Source organism: Salvelinus fontinalis, chromosome 37 (assembly GCF_029448725.1).
Source record: "Salvelinus fontinalis isolate EN_2023a chromosome 37, ASM2944872v1, whole genome shotgun sequence".
Classification (NCBI taxonomy): domain Eukaryota; kingdom Metazoa; phylum Chordata; class Actinopteri; order Salmoniformes; family Salmonidae; genus Salvelinus; species Salvelinus fontinalis.
The window spans coordinates 8,674,928-8,698,924 of record NC_074701.1 but is presented as its reverse complement, the minus strand read 5'-3'; the positions used below and the strand labels follow the sequence as shown (position 1 = coordinate 8,698,924).

Sequence of the window (23,997 nt, the reverse complement as noted above, 5' to 3'; positions counted from 1 at the left end):
TGAAAAGTGGGATTGAGTACTGGCCTTCCATGGTGACACCACCATGCTGTAAATTAGTTAATAAGCAAGAGAGTTGTGCGTATATCAGTGGCTATAAAAAAAAAATTGCTCCTGTCATTTCTTTGGCCCGGACAAAATCAGCTACGAAAGGCTGCTTGGAGACGAAGTGGCGTTATTTTCCATTGCCGTCTTGCTCTGGTGGTAGGAAACCGGGGATATGTCAAGATGTTTGAGGTGTTGGCAGTGGCGACATACTGTTAATATTATATCCAAAACTGTCCATCGGCGTTGTAATCTACCGGGAAGCAAAAATGTTCCAAACTGGAGACCTAAACGATGGAGAATCCTCGTTCGTCGGCCCCACCCACAGGCCATTGTACATGTTCCTGGCTGCACTTTACAAAATGACAGTTTGAAATGCGGATTACAACGTGCGTATATGCTCTAGAGGCAGACCGATTATGATTTTTAAACACCGATACCGATTATTGGAGGACCAAAAAAAGCCGATATCGATTTAGTCTGCCAATTTTAAGACAACTACAACAATACTGAATGAACAATTAACCCTTTAATTTTAACTCAATAGATTATATTTTCAAATAAATAATGCATAAACAGTGTGGATTAGTAAGTGTAATATGTGCCATGCAAAAAAAGCTAATGTTTAAGTTCCTTGCTCAGAACATATGAAATCTGGTGGTTCAATATTCCCAGTTAAGAAGTTTTAGGTTGTCGTTATAGGAATTATGACATGTCGACTTTCTCTATACCATTTGTATTTCATATACCTTTGACTATTGGACGTTCTAATAGGCACTTTAGTATTGCCAGCCTAATCTCAGGAGTTAATAGGCTTGAAGTCATAAACAGCGCTGTGAAGCAAGCATCGCTAAGAGCTGCTGGCAAACGCAGTAAAGTTTGAGTGAATGCTTTTGAGTCTGCTGCCGCCTTCCACCGCTCAGACTGCTCTATCAAATCATACTTAATTATAATATAATAAACACAGAAATATGAGCCGTTGGTCATTAAACCCTTTACATTGAAGATATTTGGATTTTTACAAATTATCTTTGAAAGACAAGATCCTGTCTTTTTTCAGATCCTGTCTTTCAAATCTTTTTTTATGTCAGGAGACACCAGTCTGATTCACAACCCTCCTAGTGGACTAACACATTGCGGACGCCGCAGGTATGGCACACCAGTATGATGTAACTTTAATACCCATAATTTCTTATCTATAATGTTTATGGTAATTTATTTTAATGGTTTGAATACGGTATTACCGTTATTATTGGAGTGGACCCAGTTGCGGACCGCACAATCTAGACCACACTTCTGCGGTACAAGTTTGTTTCATTACATTTAGGAGTTGTCAATTTATTCATCGTCATTTGTTTGTAGCGCTCCTATCAATGTTGAGTAAGGGTGTGCACCGGACTACACAGAAGTAGCCTTGGGCCACTTGGCGTCACAAATTTAGTCTTATAAATGTGCATATTTGGGGGATCTGATAGTATTTCTGATTGAACAGTTAGATAGTGGTGGTGAATTAAGTAATTTGTTCTTCACCTCAAAAAGCAAATGAACAAAATCTGTTATTACATGTTTCGGAGTTGTGCAAACAGCGATAAGTTCAGTTTGTATGTGGGACTCACCGGAGAGTGTTCCCGGCCTTTCTGGCCAGTCAGTAAATCAGAGTCTGGCAGTGTGTCGAAGGGGGACAGGTTCTCGTTGTCCACGTTATCCAGGATCTCAGTCAGCGCTGTGAGCAGTGTCGCCTCATTATCCTCATCAAGTCCAACTTTATTCTGAGAAATTTATTTTTATATAAATTGTGACATTTCAGCAAATTCTGTTAAATTTGAACTATTATACAGTTAGCAAAAAGTTAAATGACATAAAAGTGGCTCTGGTCAGAAGTAGTAGATCACTATATAAGAAACAGGAAGTGATTTGAACTTTGAGCCTTACCTCTCCTGTGGTTGTGTCCTCAAATATGGACAGTATGGAGGCGTCCAGACAGCACAGGGCCTCCAGAGCTTCCCCTGTCTCCAGCTCCAGACTGTCACTCGACATGCCCCCGTGGAGGATCACTGCCTGATGGGGAGAAACAGGGGGAGTATGGGTCAGCAAGCCTGAAGAACCAGAACCTAACAAGTCAAAGCGATCCGAAATCAACCAATAGCGCCAACACCCGGGCTAGTTGCAACTAGTTGCAATTTGATGCGTTGTTTAATCAATATATCCAGTAGTGATCTTCCCCTTTGACCGGCTGGGAATGTATTACTTTAACCCTGCGCCATTCCTCTCAAACCTACAAATGGAGAGAAGCCCTACCATCAATGGCTCTACGTATAACAGCGTTTACTCAAGTTATGGAAACAATTTAGGATACCCGTTTTTAAACCAATGGTGATATAGCCTATATTCCGGATGTGAATTTTCATTAACGATTCAATTCGCATCTAGATGCATGGGCTCCAATGTTTTAGTTTGAAACAATCCAGTGGGATACATGTTGCATTAACAATTTTCCATGTTAAATGAATAGGAGCTGGGCCTCTGGTTTAAACAGCTTAGAAGTCACTGCGGACAGATCCAGCTTAACTGTAAATCAGCAAAAAGCCGACAGTTACATGCAATACCGTTCGATAGGCTACTGAACTGAAGGAGAGGACGCGTCAATTAACTGGTGTTTTCTGAATAAAAAAAAGCAGCAAACAGTGAACCGTCGAGTCACAACTTTTGAAATCGGTTTTCTGACCAGTGCATGATTAATTTGGACGCACTCACTAGGGTTGGCGTATCCAGATTTTCATATCTTCCTTCTCTTACCCCGGGATTTACAGTATTACCGGTTTGGTTGGGGAAAAAGTCCAATAGGCATCTTACCAGAATGCTAACAAAACGTGCGCAAGTAATAGTGAATTTGCATGGAGGCTGCTAGCTAAATATGGTAACGAGCACAAACAAAAACACATTTCTAAAGATAAATATATCTTTGAGCTGAATTGCCTATCTATATAGGTTGGAGCAACAGAATGTCATTGAGTAAGTTGACATTTACAAGCGAATGTGAACAAGAAACTAAAATTAACAAAGTTGACGCATGCAGTACTGGCTCTCGAGCAGCATGTCTACACTGTGGAGTCAGCCGTCACTAGCGCAATGATCTGCTCGGAGAGGGGAGGAGCAGACAGGCTGAGAGGAGAAAAGAAAACGCAATGAAATCAAGAGTAGTGGCAGCAGTACAACTAACTAATCCAAAGGGATTTGCCTTCCCAAAACTAATATGGGCCGTCAACTTCATAATTCAGCCATTAACTTCGATAGCAAGTTAACTTCTTTCAACAGTCGCCATGACGCAAGACAGACCTCAGGATTGCGTTCTGGAAAGTTCCCGTTATAGGGCTTAGATATATCCGGCTCTGATTTTATTCGATATAGGTGTTAAAGACATCATAATGTTGTTATTTTAAACCGAGTTTTATCAGTTTATATCAGTATATTGCGATTTTCAGATAACTTCCAGCACTAAGAATTTTAGTGAAAAAAGGTTAGTGAAAGAAGGTTAGTGAAAAAATGTATATCTTTTGCTGGTTTATTCGTTATCGCTATTGTTGGCTTGAATCAATGCTGTTGTGTGGTTGGCTATTGTAGTAAGCTAATATAATGCTATATTGTGTTTTCACTGTAAAACACATAAAACATCTGAAATATTGTCTGGATTCACAAGATCTTTGTCTTTCATTTGCTGTACGCGGTGTATTTTTCATAAATGTTTTATGCGTATTTAGGTAATTCACGTTGGTCTCTGTAGTTATTCTCGTTGCTTTGGTGAGAGTTGTGATGGTGGCTGCAATGGTAAACTATGATTTATATCTGAAATATGCAAATTTTTCTAACAAAACATATGCTATACAATAAATATGTTATCTGACTGTCATCTGATAAAGTTGTTTCTTGGTTAGTGACTATTTTAATCTTTATTTGGTCGAAATTGTGATAGCTACCTATGCAGGAAAAAAATGGTGGGGGAAAAAAGTTGTCTTTTGCTATCGTGGTTAGCTAATAGAAATACATAGTGTCTTCCCTGTAAAACATTTTAAAAAATCAGAAATGATGGCTGGATTCACAAGATGTGTATCTTTCATCTGGTGTCTTGGACTTGTGATTTAATGACATTTAGATGCTAGTATTTACTTGTGACGCGATGCTAGTCAGCTTTTTTACTGGTGGGGGTGCTCCCGGATCCGGGATTGTGACCAAGTAGAATTTAATAAACTGGCCCTAGAACAGACTGCCTGATTTCAGATTTCTCACTTCCTGACAGGAAGTTTGCTCCAACTTGAGTTCTGTTTTACTCAGATATAATTCAAACAGTTTTAGAAACGAGTGTTTTCTATCCAATAGTAATAATAATATGCATATTGTACGAGCAAGAATTGAGTACGAGGCAGTTTAATTTGGGAACAACATTTTTACAAAGTGAAAACAGCACCCCCTATTGAGAAAAGGTTAACCCCTAATTTAACACATTCTCATGCAGAAAAAGAAAATGCATAAACACATTGGTGCATTTTTTTTTAATAGATCAAAAATATTTAGATTGTAATATCTGCTCGGCATCACTAATTATGTGCTTCAGTTGCACTTCTAAACCCAGATGAGAATAAATGAACGGGCATTCTATCAGCAGACAATGCTCTGACTGATGCATACCTTCTTTTCTCTGTACTTCAGTGTGGCCAGCCTATTTTTCTACCAGTAAAATGCAAGACTAACTAAGCAAAACATTAGAAAAATGTACACTAAAAAGTGTCGGGAAAGTGTTCAGTTCTTCACTTTCCGCGGTTAGGTTAAAGCCTTATTCTAAAATGTATTAAATGCCCTCACCCCAATCTACACAATACCCCATAATGACAAAGCAAAAAACAAGCTTAGAATAGTACAAATTTACACAAAACCATTTAAATAAGTATTGACCTCTTCCTCAGTACTTTGCTGAAGCACCTTTGGCAGCGGTTACAGCCTCGAGTCATCTTAGGTATGATCCGTCAAGCTTGGCACACCTGTATATGGAGAGTTGCTCCCATTCTTAGCAGATCCTCATGTTGGATGGGGAGCTCATGTTGGATGGGGAGCGTTGCTGCACAGCTATTTTCAAATCTCTCCAGAGTTGCTCGAACAGGTTCCAGTACAGGCTCGGACCCTCAAGGACATTGAGACTTATCCCAAACCCACTCCTGCATTGTCTTGGCTGTGTGCTTAGGGTCGTTGTCCTGTTGGAAGGTGAACCTTCCCACCAATTGGAGGTCCTCATCGCTCTGGGGCAAGATATCAATGAGATCTCCCCGTTTCCAACGCAGGGATGTTGCCAGGTTTCCTCCAGACTTGACACTTGGCATTCAGGCAAAAGAGTACCATCTTGGTGTCATCAAATCAGAGAATCTTTTTTCTCATTGTCTGAGATTCCTTTGGGTGCCTTATGGCAAACTCCAAGCAGCCGGTCATGTGCCTTTTACTGAGAGGCTTCTGCCTCCCCAGATTGCTCAGTTTGGCTGGGCGGACAGCTCTGGGAACTTTTTCCATTTAAGAATGGAGGCCACAGTTCTTGGGGACCTTCAATGCTGCACATGTTTTTGGTACCCTTCCCAGATCTGTGTCTCGACACAATCCTGTCTCAGAGCTCCACTGACAAACCCTTCAACCTCACTGCTTGGTTGTTGCTCTGACATGCGCTGTGGGACCGTACATTTGCCTTTCCAAAATCATGTCCAATCAATAGAATTTACCACAAGTGGACTCCAATCAAGTTGTAGAAACATCGCAAGGACGATCAATTGAAAACAGGATGCACCTGAACTCAATTTCATGTCTAATATTATTTTGGCAAAAATGTCTTTAAAAAACAGTTCAGTTTATCATTATGGGGTGTAGACTGCCGAGTAATTTTTTATTTAATCAATTTTAGAAGGCTGTAACGTAACAAGATGTGGATAAAGTTTGTCTAAATACTTTCCGAAGGCACTAAAACATACACTCAAGTATGTTGACACCCCTTCAAATTAATGTATTCGGCCATTTCATCGAAACGTGTATGAAAATCGAGCACACAGCCAAGCAATCTCAATAAACAAAAATTGGCAGTAGAATGGCCTTAATGCAGAGTTCAGTGACTTTCAATGAGACACCATAAGATGCCACCTGTCAAATTTCCCCTGCCCCGGTCACCTAAGTGCTGTTATTTTGAAATTGCCCTTCAATAGAGATGGACTCAGCATGCTCACGCTTCCTCCTGTTGTGCTATTTACACTCACATGACTGGCTCAACTGTGCTGGCGAACTAAGTAAGCTTCATAACATATAAATGGACCAATGCCAGTGTTGCACGTTACACTAACATCACGGTACCAAAAACAGGAAACATTTTTGAAAACCATAGTACCGTTTCACACGATACTACCAAATTTCTCAGCACTACCGACCTAAAAAACCCGCACCTGTAATAAAATGTTTATAAAGTCAGTTGTCTATAAATTCTGTTAAATTTGAAGCAACAGCAACTAGTCACTTGTATGCACCGGTCCAATAATGTCCACTTTCATACGTGTGTGGCAGCTGTAATCCACCAGCCGAAACCTCTTCCAGCCTGCTTCTCTCCGTCCGCTCTTCATGTGCATCTATTCTTCAATCAGTTGAAAAAACAGATGTACCCTTGATGGCGAGGGGGGGATGCAGACCCTGATCGTTCTTCTGTTACTTTAAAGCGGTACGGGCAAAGTTCATACATCTAATTTCATCCCTGGTATGACCAAGAGCACAGGCCAGACTGATAAGCATTGCAAGTGTGCAGTGCCAGAAAGGGGAAAAAAAGCTTTACGACAGTCATGCTTGAAGTGTTACAGCAAAGGAAACAGCTCCTCTAGTTCAAACAGCTGTCAGTTGTTTAAGGACTCACAAATGGCACTACTTTCTCTTTCTGCATGATTTCACGCACCTTTGATATAACTTCACAAACCATGTTAAAGGCCGTTTTATACTAATCCCGGGCCGCTTATGGTTTTGATAAACTTATGTTCAGTCATGTTAGCAAGCTAGCCAACGACCTGGTAACTTGACAGTAGGTCTAGGCAAGTAATTGGCACAGGAAGAAAGGAAGAGGGGCTGCTATTCATGAGTTGTGCTTAAAATAAAAGTAGGATTCAGTGTTTAGTCTTACATTAGGCATATCAAAAATAAAATAAAAAGCACTTTCTGGTGCACATTACATTGTTTGGTGCCTAACATTTTTAAAGTTGGGAGTGTGTTTTAATGAAAAATTCCACCCCAAAATGCTTTATGACAAGCAAAACATATTGGGACTGTCAACATTGGCCTAAAGAAACAAAATACCAAAAGATGGTTTTTGGGTGGATTTTCTTCTTAACCTGTTAAAGCTGGGGGCGCCGTTGTCACTATTTATGGTAATCGTGTAATTTTTGAAACGGCTTCCTACAAAATTCTTGATCGTACAATATGCATATTATTACTATTATTGGATAGAAAACTCTAGTTTCTATAGGCGTTGAAATTTTGTCTCTAAGTGGAACAGAACTCATTCTACAGCAATTTCCATGACATGGAGTCAGATTTCACACATTTTGGCCCCTGATCTGGAGTCAGTTTAAAGGCCACTGTGAACGCTAATCGGGATACGGACACTGCTTACGTCTTCCCCTGTATGCCTTTACGTGATGACGATTTGAACGGTATCGATTGCGCAATCACAGCCACTATAAATGAAAAAAACCTGTAGGTGGGAACTCTTTTCCAGCTGCGTCGGGCGCGCGGTGGACACCGACCTGCTCTTTTTCCAAGCATTAGTGTAGCCAGTAATATTTCTCAGGTCATGTTTTTACTCGTTATAGGAGTTAAAAACATCATAAGGTAGTTAATTTAAACCATTTTATAGCAATTTATATCCGTTTAGTGCGCATTTTGGGACATTTATTTCTGAGACACTTTGAAGCGCCGGGCAGGTTTCCAGTTCATGCCGAACGCAGTTGGCATCTCCACATGGCAAGAGGACAGCTTTCGACCAAAAGACGATTAGACCCAAGAAAGGATTCTTTGCCCAAGATTCTGATGGAACATGATAAATCGTGTTTGTCGAAAAATGTTAATGCTTATGACGCCATCTTGTTAGACGTAGCTTCGCTTGGCGCAAACTGTATTGAAAAGTAAGGATTATTTTAAAAAATGTAAATCAGCGATTGTATTAAGAATTAAATTGTCTATCAATCGCTGTCCACCCTATATTTTTTAGTCACGTTTATGAGTATTTATGTATACGACTAGATCACTGTCTAATATGGAGCACGACATTGTCTGACCAGCTGGGCTACTTTTGTCATTGTCTAACCATGATTTTGGTGGCTAAATATGCACATTTTCGAACAAACTGTATATGTATGTTGTAATATGATGTTACAGGAGTGTCATCTGAAGAATTCTGAGAAGGTTAGTGAAAAAATTTATATATTTTGGCGATGTTTACGTTATCGCTCTCTTTGGCTAGAATCAATGCTCTGGTAACGTTTGCATATGTGGTATGCTAATATAACGATTTATTGTGTTTTCGCTGTAAGACACTTAGAAAATCTGAAATATTGTCTGTATTCACAGGATCTGTGTCTTTCGATTAGTGTATGCTGTGTATTTTTACGAAATGTTTGATGATTAGTAATTAGGTAAACACGTTGCTCTATGTATTTATTCTAGTCCATTTGTGACGGTGGGTGCAATTGTAAACTATGATATCTACCTGAAATATGCACATTTTTCTAACAAAACATATTTATGGTATAGGATAGGTTATCAGACTAATCTGATGAGCTTTTTTCTTGGTTAGTGGCTATCAATATCTTAGTTTAGCCGAATTGGTGATAGCACCTGATGGAGTAAGAAACTGATGGAGTTAGAAAAGTGGTGTCTTTTGCTAACGTGGTTAGCTAATAGATTTACATATTTTGTCTTCCCTGTAAAACATTTAAAAAATCTGAAATGGTGGCTTTATTCACAAGATCTGTATCTTTCATTAGGTGTCTTGGACTTGTGATTTAATGATATTTAGATGCTACTATTTAATTGTGACGCTATGCTAGGCTATGCTACTCAGTGTGGGGGGGGGTGTGCTCCCGGACCCGGGGTAGATACTCGTGAAAGGTTAAACAATACCTAAAGTTGCATTGGAAAAGTAGTTTGAAATGTTTGGACAAAGCTTACAGGTAACTTGAGATATTTTGTAGTCACTTTGTGCAAGTTGGAACCAGTGTTTTTCTGGATCCAATGCGACAAATAAATGGACATTTTGGATATATAAATTGACGGAATTAATCGAACAAAAGGACCATTTGTGATGTTATGGGACATATTGGAGTGCCAACAGAAGAAGCCGTCAAAGGTAAGGCATGAATTATACTTTAATTTCTGTGTTCTGTGTTGCGCCGGGAGGGTTGAAATATGATGGTCTGTGATTGTTAGCTGGGGTGCTATCCTCAGATAATAGCATTGTTTGCTTATGCCGTAAAGCAATTTTGAAATCTGACACTTTGGCTGGATTCGCAACAAGTGTAGCTTTAATTTATTATATTGAATCTGTGATATCATGAAAGTCACATTTTTATAGTAATTTATTTGAATTCGGCGCTCTGCAATTTCACTGGATGTTGGCCAGGTGGGACGCCACCGTCCCACATATCTCAGAGAGGTTAAAGCGGTACAACCTCAGTGTTCACAGGAAACGCGCCCTGGAAGTCGCACAGAATCTCCATACATATACCCATTAATTGTTGTAACTGGTACCGGGGACCTTCAGACGAGTCGAGGCTGGGTGAGCAAAACTGAGCACGCCATCGAGTCCCTGGGAGCCTAATCTTTCAATAGATAATAATAGTTTGTAGGTCAAACCGGTTGGACGCTACAGATGATTTTGTGCATAGACAGATTTTCACTGCGTCTCATGGTCACAAACACCGCTATAGCTCTGCCACCTTTCACTGTGGCTGAGGAAGGGCGATATCGGCAGATTGTGACACTACCCATCCTAAAAATAAATAAACACTGCTAGCTTAAGAGGGATTTTGATGGGGACTTTTCCATTATGTTAGATTTCTGCAGGGCATGGAAATTGTAGGTCAAGGGTTAACGGTAAATGTACTACTGGTGATCTATGTAACGGGGAACTGATAGACAATAACAAAGGGCAAACAATTCACAGTTAAGCTATGAAACAATGAATATGCACTAAATGGCAGGAGAGCACATTCTAGAGAAATGTGCCGTGTGCATCTTGGCCACACTGCGGCCTCCGCAAAGGATCAGTCTACTGAGAAGAAACACAGGTGTGGCACAAATATTTTTGCAACAATTATTTTTTTTAGCACTAGTTTAAACAGTAACCTAAATGGGTTCAGCCCTACTATTGGTGACAACACTAATGCATATCGTTACATCCCTAGCCTAGATGAATTCTAGCTACTTCTGAAGCACACGTGCACTAGAAACGAATACTGAATCCTGTAAATGCATGTGTTTATTATAAAATGCTAAAACCTCGATACAAATAGATAATTGAAAATACAAAAGTGCTTTGTGGAATATTAGGTTCTACATTGTGTAAATGCACTATTTTCCTATGGAAATGCTTTGTAGAAAATTGTACACTGTCTCCAAGTCAGGTTTGTGATCTACAACATGCAAGAGATCCGTCATGGATATACTGGTAAAGCTACCAGGTCTTAAGCTAGCTAACAACGACATAATAAAAATGACTGAACGACGAGTAAACAAATGGTTAATGGCTCGAGGAGTTTTATAAAGTCATGCAACATGGTTTGAATGCAAAATGAGGCCAGCCAATCCACTATAGCAGGGGCGTACTACTCATTCCACAGAGTGCCACAGAGTGCCGAGGGTCTGCGGGTTTCCCCCTTTCAATTAAGACCTAGACAACCAGGTGAGGGGAATTCTTTACTAATTATCAACTTTAATGCATCAATCAAGTACAAAGGCGGAGCGAAACACCGCGGACACTCAGCCCTCCACGGAATGAGTTTGACACATGCGCTACAAGTTCAGCGGGTATTATGGGTCATTTCTTTTGAACTAGTTGGGCCAGAAACCAGTTTTCGCTGGTGCATTCAATAAAGTCACAAATCTATGCTCAGTTCTTAATGGCATTCAAAAACAGCACAGCAAAGCTTAAATCATAAAAATGTTTAGGCGCAATGCTCTCAACTTAAAATTCCAGGTGGCACAGCAAAATATTTAGGAGCATATGCGACAAAATGGTCACACCCTGGGACTACCTACACACTAGCACAACAAGGTAATGTTACACAACAGGACAATGAAGCAGGTTAGGGCTGATTTGAGGTGAGCAGGACAAACAAGCACGAAGCACAAGGATAGGAGCCCTGGGGAGAGCATTCCGATGCAAATGACCAATTGCTCCAGAATCTGAAGTTAAAGTCTGGGTGGTGTGCGCGAGAGGGGTATCTGTGTGTCTTTAGAACTAGGCCAGGGTGCGAAGGCTGTCTTCTACAGTGACAAGGAATCCGCCTCAGGCAGAGGGTTCACGCCATCCCACAGCCCAGATGTCTGAATTGTTTACATGCGACAATCGTAAAATCAAAACCACAAAATAAATACCACCAAGCATCCAATACTCAGTCCTTTCAAATCAGAAGCCGGTGAGTCACTTATGAAGATCAGTCTCCATCTGAGTTTAACACTGCAGCAGCACAGCCCTAACGAGGAAAAATATTTGGAAGCTTTCCAACAAACATAATGTTACATTGGGCCAGACCATCATAGCATTGTAGAGGTAAATGTAGCCTAGTATCTAGGCCCCCATTCCAAGTGTGAAACTGAAGATGTCCCAATGAAGAAGAAATAAAAAAGTATTCTTATGGTAGGACCTAAACAGTTGTGTTCACTACCGTCCACTTACACAAGTCCCGCCATCACGTAATGGATGCCTGGGAACTCTGCATTCCATTTATGGGGAGAAATAAAAATAGATGCAAGTACAACTGCAATAAAATCATTGAACAGCACATATACCTCATACCTAATCCATGTAGCTGTCGATTATTTAGATATGGTAGTTTGGCCAAACATTCTCTCTCTCTGTAACCCACGTGTCGTTCAGTCCATGCACAATTATCTGACCCTGCGCAGTAGGAAATGTTGCTACCACGCACCTCACCCAAAGGGATCTCCTTCCTCATTACCACGTGTTGCACTACAACAAACGCGGCTCCGCTGCAGGAAAGACGGTTGCTACCCTCGTGGAATCCAGACAGGCACTATTGTATACACATATGTGCTAATAATACCTCAAATACAACTCAGTTGTCTGAAATATACACAGACTGGTATGCAAGTTTCATGGATGACCGAGGAAACGTGGCTAGTGCTGTTGGTTTGAGTGAGTCAACAAGAGATTCATTCGCAAACACCACGTGTTGCTCATACTAATGAGCATGGTAGTGGAAATAATATTACAATCGCATACACAACCTCGGGTTAAAAGAGAAGTGTTGCCAATTGCCCAGAGGTGTGCCATTATGGTCTAAAATAAGGTTGCATGTGTAGCCAGGGGTTCACTCATTACAAACCATTTCTCAAGCCAACTTACCTGCAACCATCTAACTGTAAAACAACGTTAACGATAATGCCCATTTTGTACATTACATTGACAATCTATATACTCGCATTCGGGATTATGCAGTTTCATTGAATGGTTTACGTCATACATTTACAACCACGTGGGAATGAATCTTGAGAACGAATTTAAAGCTAGGCCCAAAATAACATCCGTTAACATGGCGCATATAGATTGCATTTACACGTTTATCCAATCAACACATTTGGTTATATGATGTTAAAATGGACAGACATCGACTTGTCACGATTTTATACTGATATCCAGGTAGTTGTCAATGGCCTCATCTTAGCCAAACAAACTGGACAACTCCCTATTAGTCATCCATGTGGTTTTACGTTAACTAAATTAGTACATTCAGTAATGGACATCGGATTACTACACTATATGCTCATTACATTGTTTGACCGATGTAGTAAACAATGAAATTAAAGTCTAAATTCAACACATTTAAAGCCAACATTAAAACACGTTGTCTACAGCTAACCACACATCCGGGCATTATCCCGGCTAGCAATGCGTTACTTAGCTAGCCGGCTACTTCAGAAGGTTTGTATACTAACTAATGCAGCAGTTAACACCCATGAAAACATTCTACGTATAAATATATCTTAGTTGTAATCTTACCATCTGCTAATAATCATGCCATGATTCGTCTGTGCAGCAGTGATTTTATCCACGTGTCACTTTTTCCAGCGCATTATTCCCAGCACACGAGACATTCACATACAGCAGAAATACACGCATGATACCAAATATGAAACACCTAAGTGTCAAATCATTGTACTTTACCTCGTCCAGTGTATTTGTAGAGAAAAAATCCATGTTGCAGGCAGTTAACATCGCCTCGCCTGCTCCCCACCGCGCCGCCATCTTAGCAACAACTCTTGCTCTTTGCGGGGATTTTTTTTTATGTGAATCGTGCACTGATGGAACAAGACGGGGCGGGGACACGTGGTATTTGGATTCCCGGCTAAATGATCTATAGGGTCAGAGTTTAACTCCGCCCTCGCCGAAGTCTGGACCAATCTATGGTCTGGACCAAAGACAGTGGCATAAACCACAAAGTTTCCCAAACCCAGAGATGCAACATAGGGAGACTTTCGCGAACGCTTGCGTGGCAGAACAGGCCGGGGTTAGGGGTATGATATTATTCCTTAGTTGTTCATATTCTAGAAATCCAAAGGCTAGATTCGAGCCAATGCTTTAAGTATTTGAACATGTCATTACCCCAACCTTGTGACATACTGACACATTTGCTCCTTTGCACCCCAGTATCTCTACTTGCGCACTCATCTTCTGCACATCTATCACTCAAGTGTTTAATTGCTATATTGTAATTATTTCACCACTATGGCCTATTTGTTGCCTTATCTCCCTTATCCTACCTCATTTGCACACACTATATATACTTTTTATATTGTATTGTTGAGTGTATGTTTGTTTATTCCATGTGTAACTCTGTGTTGTTGAATGTGTCGAACTGCTTTGCTTTATCTTGGCCAGGTCGCAGTTGTAAATGAGAACTTGTTCTCAACTAGCCTACCTGGTTAAATAAAGTTGAAATTAAAAATAAAAAAATTGTCAAAAACGACATTATATCGAAGGAGTGGCTTTGATTTTTGACGGCCTGCACATGCGCGAAACCACCCCAACGTCGCCATGATATCGCCTAAAAGCGTGATCGGGGATTTCTATAGCAGAAGCAGTTTCTTCATACTGTACCGTTTTTTATTATACCTCAGTGGTCTGGAGCAGGGATGGCCAACTAAACTGGCGGCCCGCAGATCAATTTCCAAAAACACCCCAGTCAATTTTTTAAAATAAAAAAATACAATAATTTTGAACTCAGTCAGGGTCTCAACCAGTAGTGGAAAAAGTACTAAATGGTCATACTTGAGTAAAAGTGAAGATACCTTAATAGAAATAATTAATGTAAAAGTGAAAGTCACCCAGTAAAATACAAGTTGAGTAAAAGTCGAAAAGTATTTGGTTTTAAATATACTTAAGTATCAAAAGTACATGAAATTGCTCAAATTTAAGTATCAATGTACAAGTAAAAGTATACGTCATTTCTTATTCCTTATCTTAAGCCAACCAGACTGCACGATTCTCTTGTTTTTATTTATGGATAGCCAGGGGCGCACTCCAACAATCAGACATCAATTACAAAAAAAGCATGTGTGTTTATTGAGTCCACCAGATCAGAGGCAGTAGATGTTCTCTTCTCATGGTTGTTCTCTTGATAAGTGTGTGAATTTGACCATTTTCCTGTGCTGCTAAGCATTGAAAATGTAACGAGTACTTTTGGGTTTCAGGGAAAATGTATGGAGTAAAAGGTACATAATTTTCTTTAAGAATGTAGTGAAGTAAAAGTTGTCAAAAATATGAATAGTAAAGTACATATACTTAAAGTATTTTTACTTAAGTACTTTGCACCTCTGGTCTCAACTTACTGTTAGAATAGTAGAATACACAAGGTGCACCTTGGCAAAATGTGTAGAATTGCAGGATATTTCTCTCTGGAGTCAAGACTGTGGTCAGTTAAATGTTTGGCCCGTGAGGTGGGGGTTCCCTCAACCAAATCTCGGTTAGGGCCCCCAAAACACTAGCCTACTAGTATAATGGATTTAGTTAAGAGAGGTAAGTGCTCCACAAATAGATTACAAAAATCTGTGTGGTGGTAACACAGACCCATGAGCCACTGCGGCCACTTATGATGAGTTCAGATTTTTTTGTGGCCCCCATGAAAGTTGCCCATCCCTGGTCTGGACAGTGAAGTCGGTAGGGCTCAAACGTTCCAAAGGTGTTCGCATACATAAGTTCGCTTTTCATCATTTAGCAGACACTCTTATCCAGAGTGATTTACAGGAGCAACTAGGGTTAAGTGCCTTGTTCAAGGGCACATCAACACATTTTTCATTACTGGGCCAACATTCTTAACACCTACGCTATCCATCGCCTCTTGCGCCTACAGGAAGTGAATGTTTGTGCTCGCATATACTTTATGTATGGACAAATACATGGACGAGTACATCAACTTAACGCAGACAGGGTTATTACAAGTCAAAATAACATTTACATTTGTCAAAAAGTTTAAGGTACATACTGCTTTTTAGTTTTTACTGATCATTTCTAAGTAATGATTCAGTTCTATCTTAAACAATAACAATTTAAATAGGGGGTTGTTCTCTTCATCTTTTGAATAAAGAAATCTTCCAGGAAAAATAATCAAATTAACAATGAAAAGGTAATCGGGGTCCGTGTCAGTTGGGTCAAAATAAAACACAAAATCAGTTTTCCAAATGAACATTGAAATTAGTTTCCCCTAAAATAAAGTATTCTAACTCAATCAAAAATCTTCTGACATGAGAGCAGTCCCAAAATAAATTGTCAATAGTTTCTGGGTCACAACCACAAAACACACATTTGTCATCAATAGCAATTTTAAGTCTGTACAATAAAGGTCTTTATATGGTACACTCTGTGAATTAGTTTATATTGTAGCAGTATTTATTAGAGAGGGGTAAAGAAAGAATTTATTTGGGCGCCAGGCAGGTATTAACCATGCCGAAAGGAAAAGAGTAGAATAGAGAGAGTACCACTACCAGACCCACACACATCAGCAGAAGAGACTGCCTAGAGTGTAGCCTGTTTACCAGATAGCCAGTGGAGAGAAAAGAGAATACACACCCTATAAAACCCACATCACAGCACAGGGGTAACCCCAACAAGAATACCTCATATAATAATAATAATAATAATAATAATAATAATGGCAGAGCAATTTAACAGCAACTTCATACAAGAACCCAGTCATCAACAGAGGATTTGGAATAATCTGTATTATCTTCCAGTGGAGGAGTGCAGAGCGTATGAATGTGGGGGGTGTTCATACACACAACAAAGGCCTTCAAAAATGTCCAATCTTCTCGGCCACATGTCATTAGTACACCCCACCTAAATACAGTTCAGATAACAATACACAACTTGCAAGCAACCTCCCCTTAACTAAAATGTCCACCCAAATACTTCTGGCAGGGCAATAATAGTCCAGCTCTCATGAACTTCAACGGGAAGTGCATTTGAAAAATAGAGAGTCTGTTGCAGGGTAAAGCACTGGAACGATGGAGGGAAGAGAAAGAGAACAAGAGAGATCTTAGCTGTGGTCTTCAGGCGTGCCGGTGTACTGTCTGACCGTCCGATGGTTTGTATGTTAAAGCTTCGCAACAATGTTGCTACTAATCCATGCGATCCATTACCGGCGCGGTCCCAAACGATAACGACCACGATCTAGAACGGTCACACCGATGATTGAGTTAAATACTTTATAATATACACACGCAGAAAACAAACAAAACTTCTGCAGCATAGCACACACAATCAAACTGTCGCGCCACTTAAGACTCCTCCCCAAAGAGCTGAACGAGCTGTCTTTATTTCCTCCTTCCTTACTGCTCATGCGCTCTTAAAGTAGCAGCGCACGGTGAAGGCTCCGTGCAGGATTTCGTCACAATATGATACTTCTTTTAATCTTTTAGATATGCAATATTTTCTAGCCAACAACAATCATTTTTCCAGTTTAGGGCTGCATTTCAGTATACAGTATTTGAGCAGAAGGAATAGTAACAAATGTCTGAGGTACAGGAAAACAAACCCTCACTTAATAAGGCTGACTGACCTTTGACCTCTGTTCTGATTTCCTGGTGAGGCATGATCAACCTCACTAGGAAGACAAAGAGACATAGATTTTTTTATGGGCTATGTAAAAAAATAAATTAAAAAATAATTGTAAAACGTTTATAATTTATAAATAGTCCTGTGTGTGATTCGAACCACGAGAAGGACAGAGAGAGAGCTGTTTCTATTCTATTTTACCAGTACCTTATGTGATACAATTATTTCCTTATGGAGTTATCAAGAGATAATTTGATTTGTTATTCTAATTTGTTTATTTATTGTTTATCATTATTATTACTTTAAGTAACCATCCTTTATTTGTCTGCGCGCTGGAGAGGTTCCAATCAACTGAATGCACCATAGTATACGTCAGTCAGAAGCTCTGCCTGGGCAGTCCCAGCAATTGTCTTATATACGGCTATAGCCGACAAGTTATATTTGCATGATTTAGCTGTCATGTGCCTTTTACTAAGGAGTGGTTTCCATCTGGCCACTCTACCAATAAGTTCTGATTAGTGAAGTGCTGCAGAGATGGTTGTCCTTCTGGAAGGTTCTCCCATCTCCACAGAGGAACTTTAGAGCTCTGTCAGAGTGACCATCTCCGCCGATTGCTCAGTTTGGCCAGGCGGCCAGCTCTAAGAAGAGTCTTGGTGGTTCCAAACTTCTTCCATTTAAGAATGCTGGAGGACACTGTGTTCTTGTGGACCTTCAATGCTGCAGATTTTATTTGATACCCTTTCCCAGATCTGTGCCTCGACGCAATCCTGTCTCGGAGCTCTACGGGCAATTCCTTTGACCTCATGGCTTGGTTTTTGTTCTGACATGCACTGTTAACTGTGGAACCTTTTATAGACATGTGTGCCTTTCCAAATCATGTCCAATAATATGAATTTACCAACTGTGGACTCCAATCAAGGTTTAGAAACATCTCAAGGCTGATCAATGGAAACAGGATGCACCTGTGCTCATCTTCGAGTCTCATAGCAAAGGGTATGAATACTTTTGTAAATAAGGTATTTCTGTTGTTTTTTTTTTATTCATCTGCAAACATTTCTAAAAAACTGTTTTCACTTTGTGGGGTATTGGGGTATTGTGTGTAGATTGATGAGGAAAAACATTTATTTAATCAATTTTAGAATAAGGCTGTAACCTAACAAAATGTGGAAAAAGTCATGCCTCTCCTTTCCGAATGCGCTGTATATATGTTATTACATTTAGCATGACAGCAGTATGTACCGGTATGTTAGCTAGTTACCTAATGTTAGTTGGATACTAATACATCAAACTTGCCAGGCAGTATATTAACTATCTGCTATCTAACTAACTAACCAACGTTTATTGACTCGATTATTCACATAATTCTTAGCTAGGTGGTACAGTCGTTGTGCTTTCAATGGACATTGTAAATTCTGGCTGCCTACTCTGATTTCAGAGCACTCTCACGCACCGTTAAATATGGCCTGGGTCAGTAAACGTCGGCAAAAAAAGTGTAATAAAATTGTTGCCAGCAGCACAGTTACAGTCACCAACACTCTGGATAACATGAAAAACACCCTAACCAGCTGTGCTGGGGCGAGTAAAGTGAGGTGTTCTCAAATTGTTTTTGGAAGTTACTAGCCACCGTTAGCCAGTTAACGCACTCTGGCACTCCAGATTGAATTTACGAACACAACCGAAATTGTAAAATGTTTAGCTAGTCATTTGTTATGCTAACAAGCTAGCAAGAGGTTGCATAGCAACGGCATCAACTTCCGGTAGACAGGTGAAGCTCTAGTACTTTCAAATGAAACGATATTATTTGTTTACAGTATACTAAAATGAACTAATTGTATATAGTATGTAGTATATGCACATTAAGTGTGTAGTATGGGTATTCAAACACAGCTCTTGACTTATTCCACATTTTGTTGTTACAGCCTGAAATCAAAATGGATAAAATAGATTTCTACACACAATACCCCATAGTGACAGAATTGAAAATTTATTGAAAATTTAATACAGAAATATCTCATTTACATAAATATTCACACCCCTGAGTCAATACTTTGTAGATGTACCTTTGGCAGCGATTACAGCTTTAAGTCTTTCTGGTTAAGTCTATAAGAGCTTTCCACACCTGGATTGTGCAACTTTTGCCCATTATTCTTTAAAAAATAAATAATTCTATTTCAAATTGGTTGTTGATCATTGCTCGACAACCATTTTCAGGTCTTGCCATAGATTTTCAAACAGGATTGTAACGGGTACGCTAGGAGTCAGGAAGCAATAACAGGGAGTGAATTTAATAAATGAAACATGGAACAAAACAAGAAACACGAGTATGGTACAGACATAAAACACGAACAGAATCAATAAAGCCTGGGGAAAAAACCAAAGGGAGTGACAGATATAGGGGAGGTAATCAGGAAGGTGATGGAATCCAGGTGAGTCTCTTGTAGCTCTCAACCTACTCCACTTCAGCTCTGTCGATGAGAATGAGTGCGTGCTCAGTCCTCCTTTTCCTGTAGTCCACAATCATCTCCTTTGTCTTGATCATGTTGAGGGAGAGGTTGTTATCCTGACCTCCTCCCTATAGGCTGTTTCATCGTTGTCAGTGATCAGGCCTACCACTGTTGTGTAATCGGCAAACTTGATGGTGTTGGAGTCATGCCTGGCCATGCAGTCATGAGTGAACAGGTATAACAATAGGAGACTGAGCACACACCTCTGAGGGGCCCCCATGTTAAGGATCAGCGTGGCGGATGTGTTGTTGCCTACCTTTATCACCTGGGGGCGGCCCATCAGGAAGTCCAGTATCCAGTTGCAGAGGGAGGTGTTTAGTCCCAGGGTCCTTAGCTTAGTGATGAGCTTTGATGGCACTATGGTGTTGAACGCTGAGCTGTAGTCAATGAATAGTATTCTCACATAGGTGTTCCTTTTGTCCAGGTGGGAAAGGGCAGTGTGGAGTGCAATAGAGATTGCATCATCTGTGGATCTGTTGGGGTGGTATGCAAATTAAGAGTGGATCTAGGGTTTCTGGGATAATGGTGTTGATGTGAGCCATGACCAGCCTTTCAAAGCACTTCATGGCTACAGACTTCTTGAGTGCTACGGGTCGGTAGTCATTTAGGCAGGTTACCTTAGTGTTCTTAGGCACAGGGACTATAGTGGTGTGCTTGAAACATGGTATCAGCCAGGGACAGGTTGTAAATGTCAGTGAAGACACTTGCCCGTTGGCAGGTGTGCGTAATTATGAATAAACTGGCGACAAACAGCGCCAGTGAGGGGGAGCGGGAGTAGACGTGACATGGATTTAAGTCAAAACAGTAAATCGGCCACTCAGGAACATTGACTGTCTTCTTGGTAAGCAACGCCAATGTATATTTGGAATTGTGTTTTAGGTTGTCATGCTGAAAGGTGAATTAATATCCCAGTGTCTGGTGGAAAGCAGACTGAACCAGAATTCCTTTCTAAGATTTTGCCTGTGCTTAGCTCCATTTCTTTTTTATCCTGAAAAACTTCCCAGTCTTTACTGGTACTCAGTATTTGTTTTATTGGATTTGACCCAAACTTACCACTTTATTTGTTAAGTTGAGCGACACTCGGCAACCCAAGAGCAGACTCAGATGAGGAAACAGGGATGAATGAACCAAAATATTTATTGTTACACAGGGAGATATGGAGTACAGCTCCGGGGAAGCTTGGATAAGTTGCATAAAAACCAGATGTGGAGACTGAGGTTGGAGTTAGCTGAGTAGAACAGGGTAAACAGGTCCTGAGGGGAATCCAAGGTAGTGGTGGGGAGTAAAATCCTGAGCACGGTAGTTGGGTGGTGAAATGTGGAACAGGAGCCAGAGCGGTAACTGCAATGAGAGGATAAACAGGGTCAGGCAGAGTAACAGGATCTTGAATAATCATAAATGGCTAGAATCATGAACTGACTGAGCAGAGATTACAATATGGCAGAGTGGAAGTGGCAGGACTGAGTATTTGTAGAGGTCTTGATTATGGAACGAGTTGCAGCTGGTAGGGATCTGCTCTGACTCCAGCACACCTGTCTCCAACCACACAATTGCAGGTCAAGAAGACACCGGAGGAACACCAGAGGGTGTAGCAGGAGCAGATGTGACAGTATTCATGACAAAAAGTTAATTGCTTTGCCCCATTTTTTGCAGTATTAATTTAGTGCCTTCATGCAAACAAGATGCATGTTTTGGGATATTTGTATTCTGAACAGGCTTCCTTCTTTTCACTCTATCAATAAGGTTAATATTGTGGTGGAACTACAATGTTGTTGATCAATCCTCCATTTTATCCTATCACAGCCATTAAACTCTGTAACTGTTTTAAAGTCACCATTGGCCTCATGGTGAAATCCCTGATCGGTTTCCTTCCTCTCTTGCAACTGAGTTTTTTCCGGCAACTGTATCTCTGTAGTGACTGTAATAGTGATTTTACCCAAATCAAAATTGCATTTGACTAAGAACCCCAGACCACCGACCTGTTGGAATATTAAATTAGGGAATATATTCCAAATGCAATTATTATTTCTTTGATCATTGTGGATCTCTTTGATCTTAAAGATTCTGTTAGAGGTTTTAAAATCCAGAGCGTTCAACACTCACTCACCTTGGGTGTTACATAGGACCTATTTTCTTAAACAATAAGGTTTATTCTTCATATCAATTTAAATGATTTTGTATCAACCATTTTAGTTTAGTTGACAAAGGAGGTATAAACTAATCTGGACAAACCTTCAGATTTGGATAAAAGTACAATTACGATCTCTTATTAACCAGGAGTTAAATCTCTTTCCATTTTTATCTACAATAGGAGATACATTTAAATTGTCCTTTTCTTTTTGATCTTTGCCAACTTTAATTCCAAGATATGTTATCACGTCCTTTACAGGAATATTACATTTTGAGTTCAAGTCACATCTTTTCAATGCAAATAGTTCACATTTCCTATTATTCAGAAGAGACTTGATTGGGCTAAGATACACGAGCAATGGATATTAGACCGGTGTAAATCTTCCTTTGGTCTGATGAGTCCAAATCTGAGATTATTGGTTCCAACCGCCGTGTCTTTGTAAGACGCAGAGTAGGTGAACAGATGATCTCCGCATGTGTGGTTACCACCGTGAAGCACGGAGGAGGAGGTGTGATAATGCGGGGGTGCTTTGCTGGTGACGCTGTCTGTGCTTTATTTAGATTTCAAGGCACACTTAACCAGCATGGCTACCACAGCATTCTGCAGCGATACACCATCCCATCCGGTTTGCACTTAGTAGGACTATCTTTTGTTTTTCAACAGGACAATGACCAAACACAACTCCAGGCTGTGTAAGGGCTATTTGACCAAGGAGAGGGCTATATCAGATGACCTGGACTCCACAATCACCGGATCTCAACCCTATTGAGATGGCTTGGGATGAGTCAGACCGCAGAGTGAAGGAAAAGCAGCCAACAAGTTCTCAGCATATGTGGGAACTCCTTCAAGACTGTTGGATAAGCATTCCAGGTGAAGCTGGTTGAGAGAATGCCAAGAGTGTGCAAAGCTGTCATCAAGACAAAGGGTGGCTACTTTTAAGAATCAAAAATATAAAATATATTTTCATTTTTTAAAACTTTTTTGGTTACTACATGATTCCATATGTGTTATTTCAGTTTTGATGTCTTCACTGTTATTCTATAATGTAGAAAATAGTAAAAATAAATAAAAACCCTGGAATGAGTAGGTGTGTCCAAACTTTTGACTCGTAATGTATATAAATAAATAAAAAGATTAAATAAAAACTAAGATGTTTGGTGTAGTTTTTCTCAAGTGCAAAAAATGTTTCATGAAAACTAGTCATCTCTCGTTGAATGACAACAAACAGTTAATGTTCCCACTCCAGTTTGGAGTAGTACTGTTGACCAATCACTGACGAAGGGGCGTAGACTTCGGCAACTGATACTCGACTTGCCTCAAGAACATTTTTGGTGTGCTGGAGCAGCTGAAAAAAACCCTGCCGAAGACCAAAACGAACAAAAAAAAGTAATAATACTGTATATGCACGAGCTGTTTTGACTGGCAAGCATACGGTAAGCTTTAGGATGGAATTAGTGTAGCCAACTGTGTGATGATCGTCAAAGCTTAGCTTATGCAAAAAAAACTGACATATTTATGAAGTATGTGTAGCTGGAGTAGGCCTACTAGGGAAAGGGGGATACCTTGTCCGATAGTACAATTTGTGTACTTATAATGATGATCACTAATTCTAACTTGTCCCACATTTATTACTGTAGTAAAACAGTAATAAATGTGGTTTTGTAAGAATTATTAATTTACTTACTTCATCAACAGCAGTAGGCATGGTTAAGGTAGGCTAGGCTACTACTAGGCCTATAGCCTAATCTAATTCTTCACTGATCCAAAAAGTTGTACCTGACATGAACTGGAGCTGTGGATATTCTACTCGAACCGAATGATTTTCAAAAAAAGAGACCCGACCAGATCGGACCTGAGTGACAAATAAAACGTTATTCAGCTAATTTGCCCCACAGTATGTAAGCTATAAAGAGCTGTGGTCAGGTTCGTAGGGGTCCACTCGGGTATATATCAGCTCTACTTACATAGAC

The 23,997-nt window shown here is 40.1% G+C and overlaps 2 protein-coding genes across 6 annotated transcripts in view; one reads left to right on the top strand and one right to left on the bottom strand.

The window, feature by feature from the left end:
• Positions 1–13,660, bottom strand: part of LOC129836070 (peroxisome proliferator-activated receptor gamma coactivator-related protein 1-like) — a 44,081-nt gene extending 30,421 nt beyond the window's left edge. Inside the window, exons 1-3 of the mRNA XM_055901829.1 lie at positions 13,508–13,660; positions 1,975–2,100; positions 1,659–1,811 (exon numbers count right to left, since the gene is read on the bottom strand). Of these exons, the coding sequence (XP_055757804.1) occupies positions 1,659–1,811; positions 1,975–2,100; positions 13,508–13,588 (360 nt within the window). The 5' untranslated portion in view covers positions 13,589–13,660. The remainder of the gene's footprint in view (positions 1–1,658; positions 1,812–1,974; positions 2,101–13,507) is intronic.
• A 9,683-nt stretch (positions 13,661–23,343) lies between these two features.
• LOC129836071 (LIM domain-binding protein 1-like) overlaps positions 23,344–23,997 on the top strand; it is a 41,975-nt gene continuing 41,321 nt past the window's right edge. For 3 of the 5 annotated variants that reach the window (XM_055901834.1, XM_055901839.1, XM_055901838.1), the window contains exon 1: positions 23,345–23,460. The gene's annotated coding sequence lies outside the window, so the exon portion shown is untranslated. Of the gene's footprint in view, positions 23,461–23,997 lie in introns of all 5 variants that reach the window. The other 2 variants (XM_055901835.1, XM_055901830.1) reach the window with 1 other exon arrangement.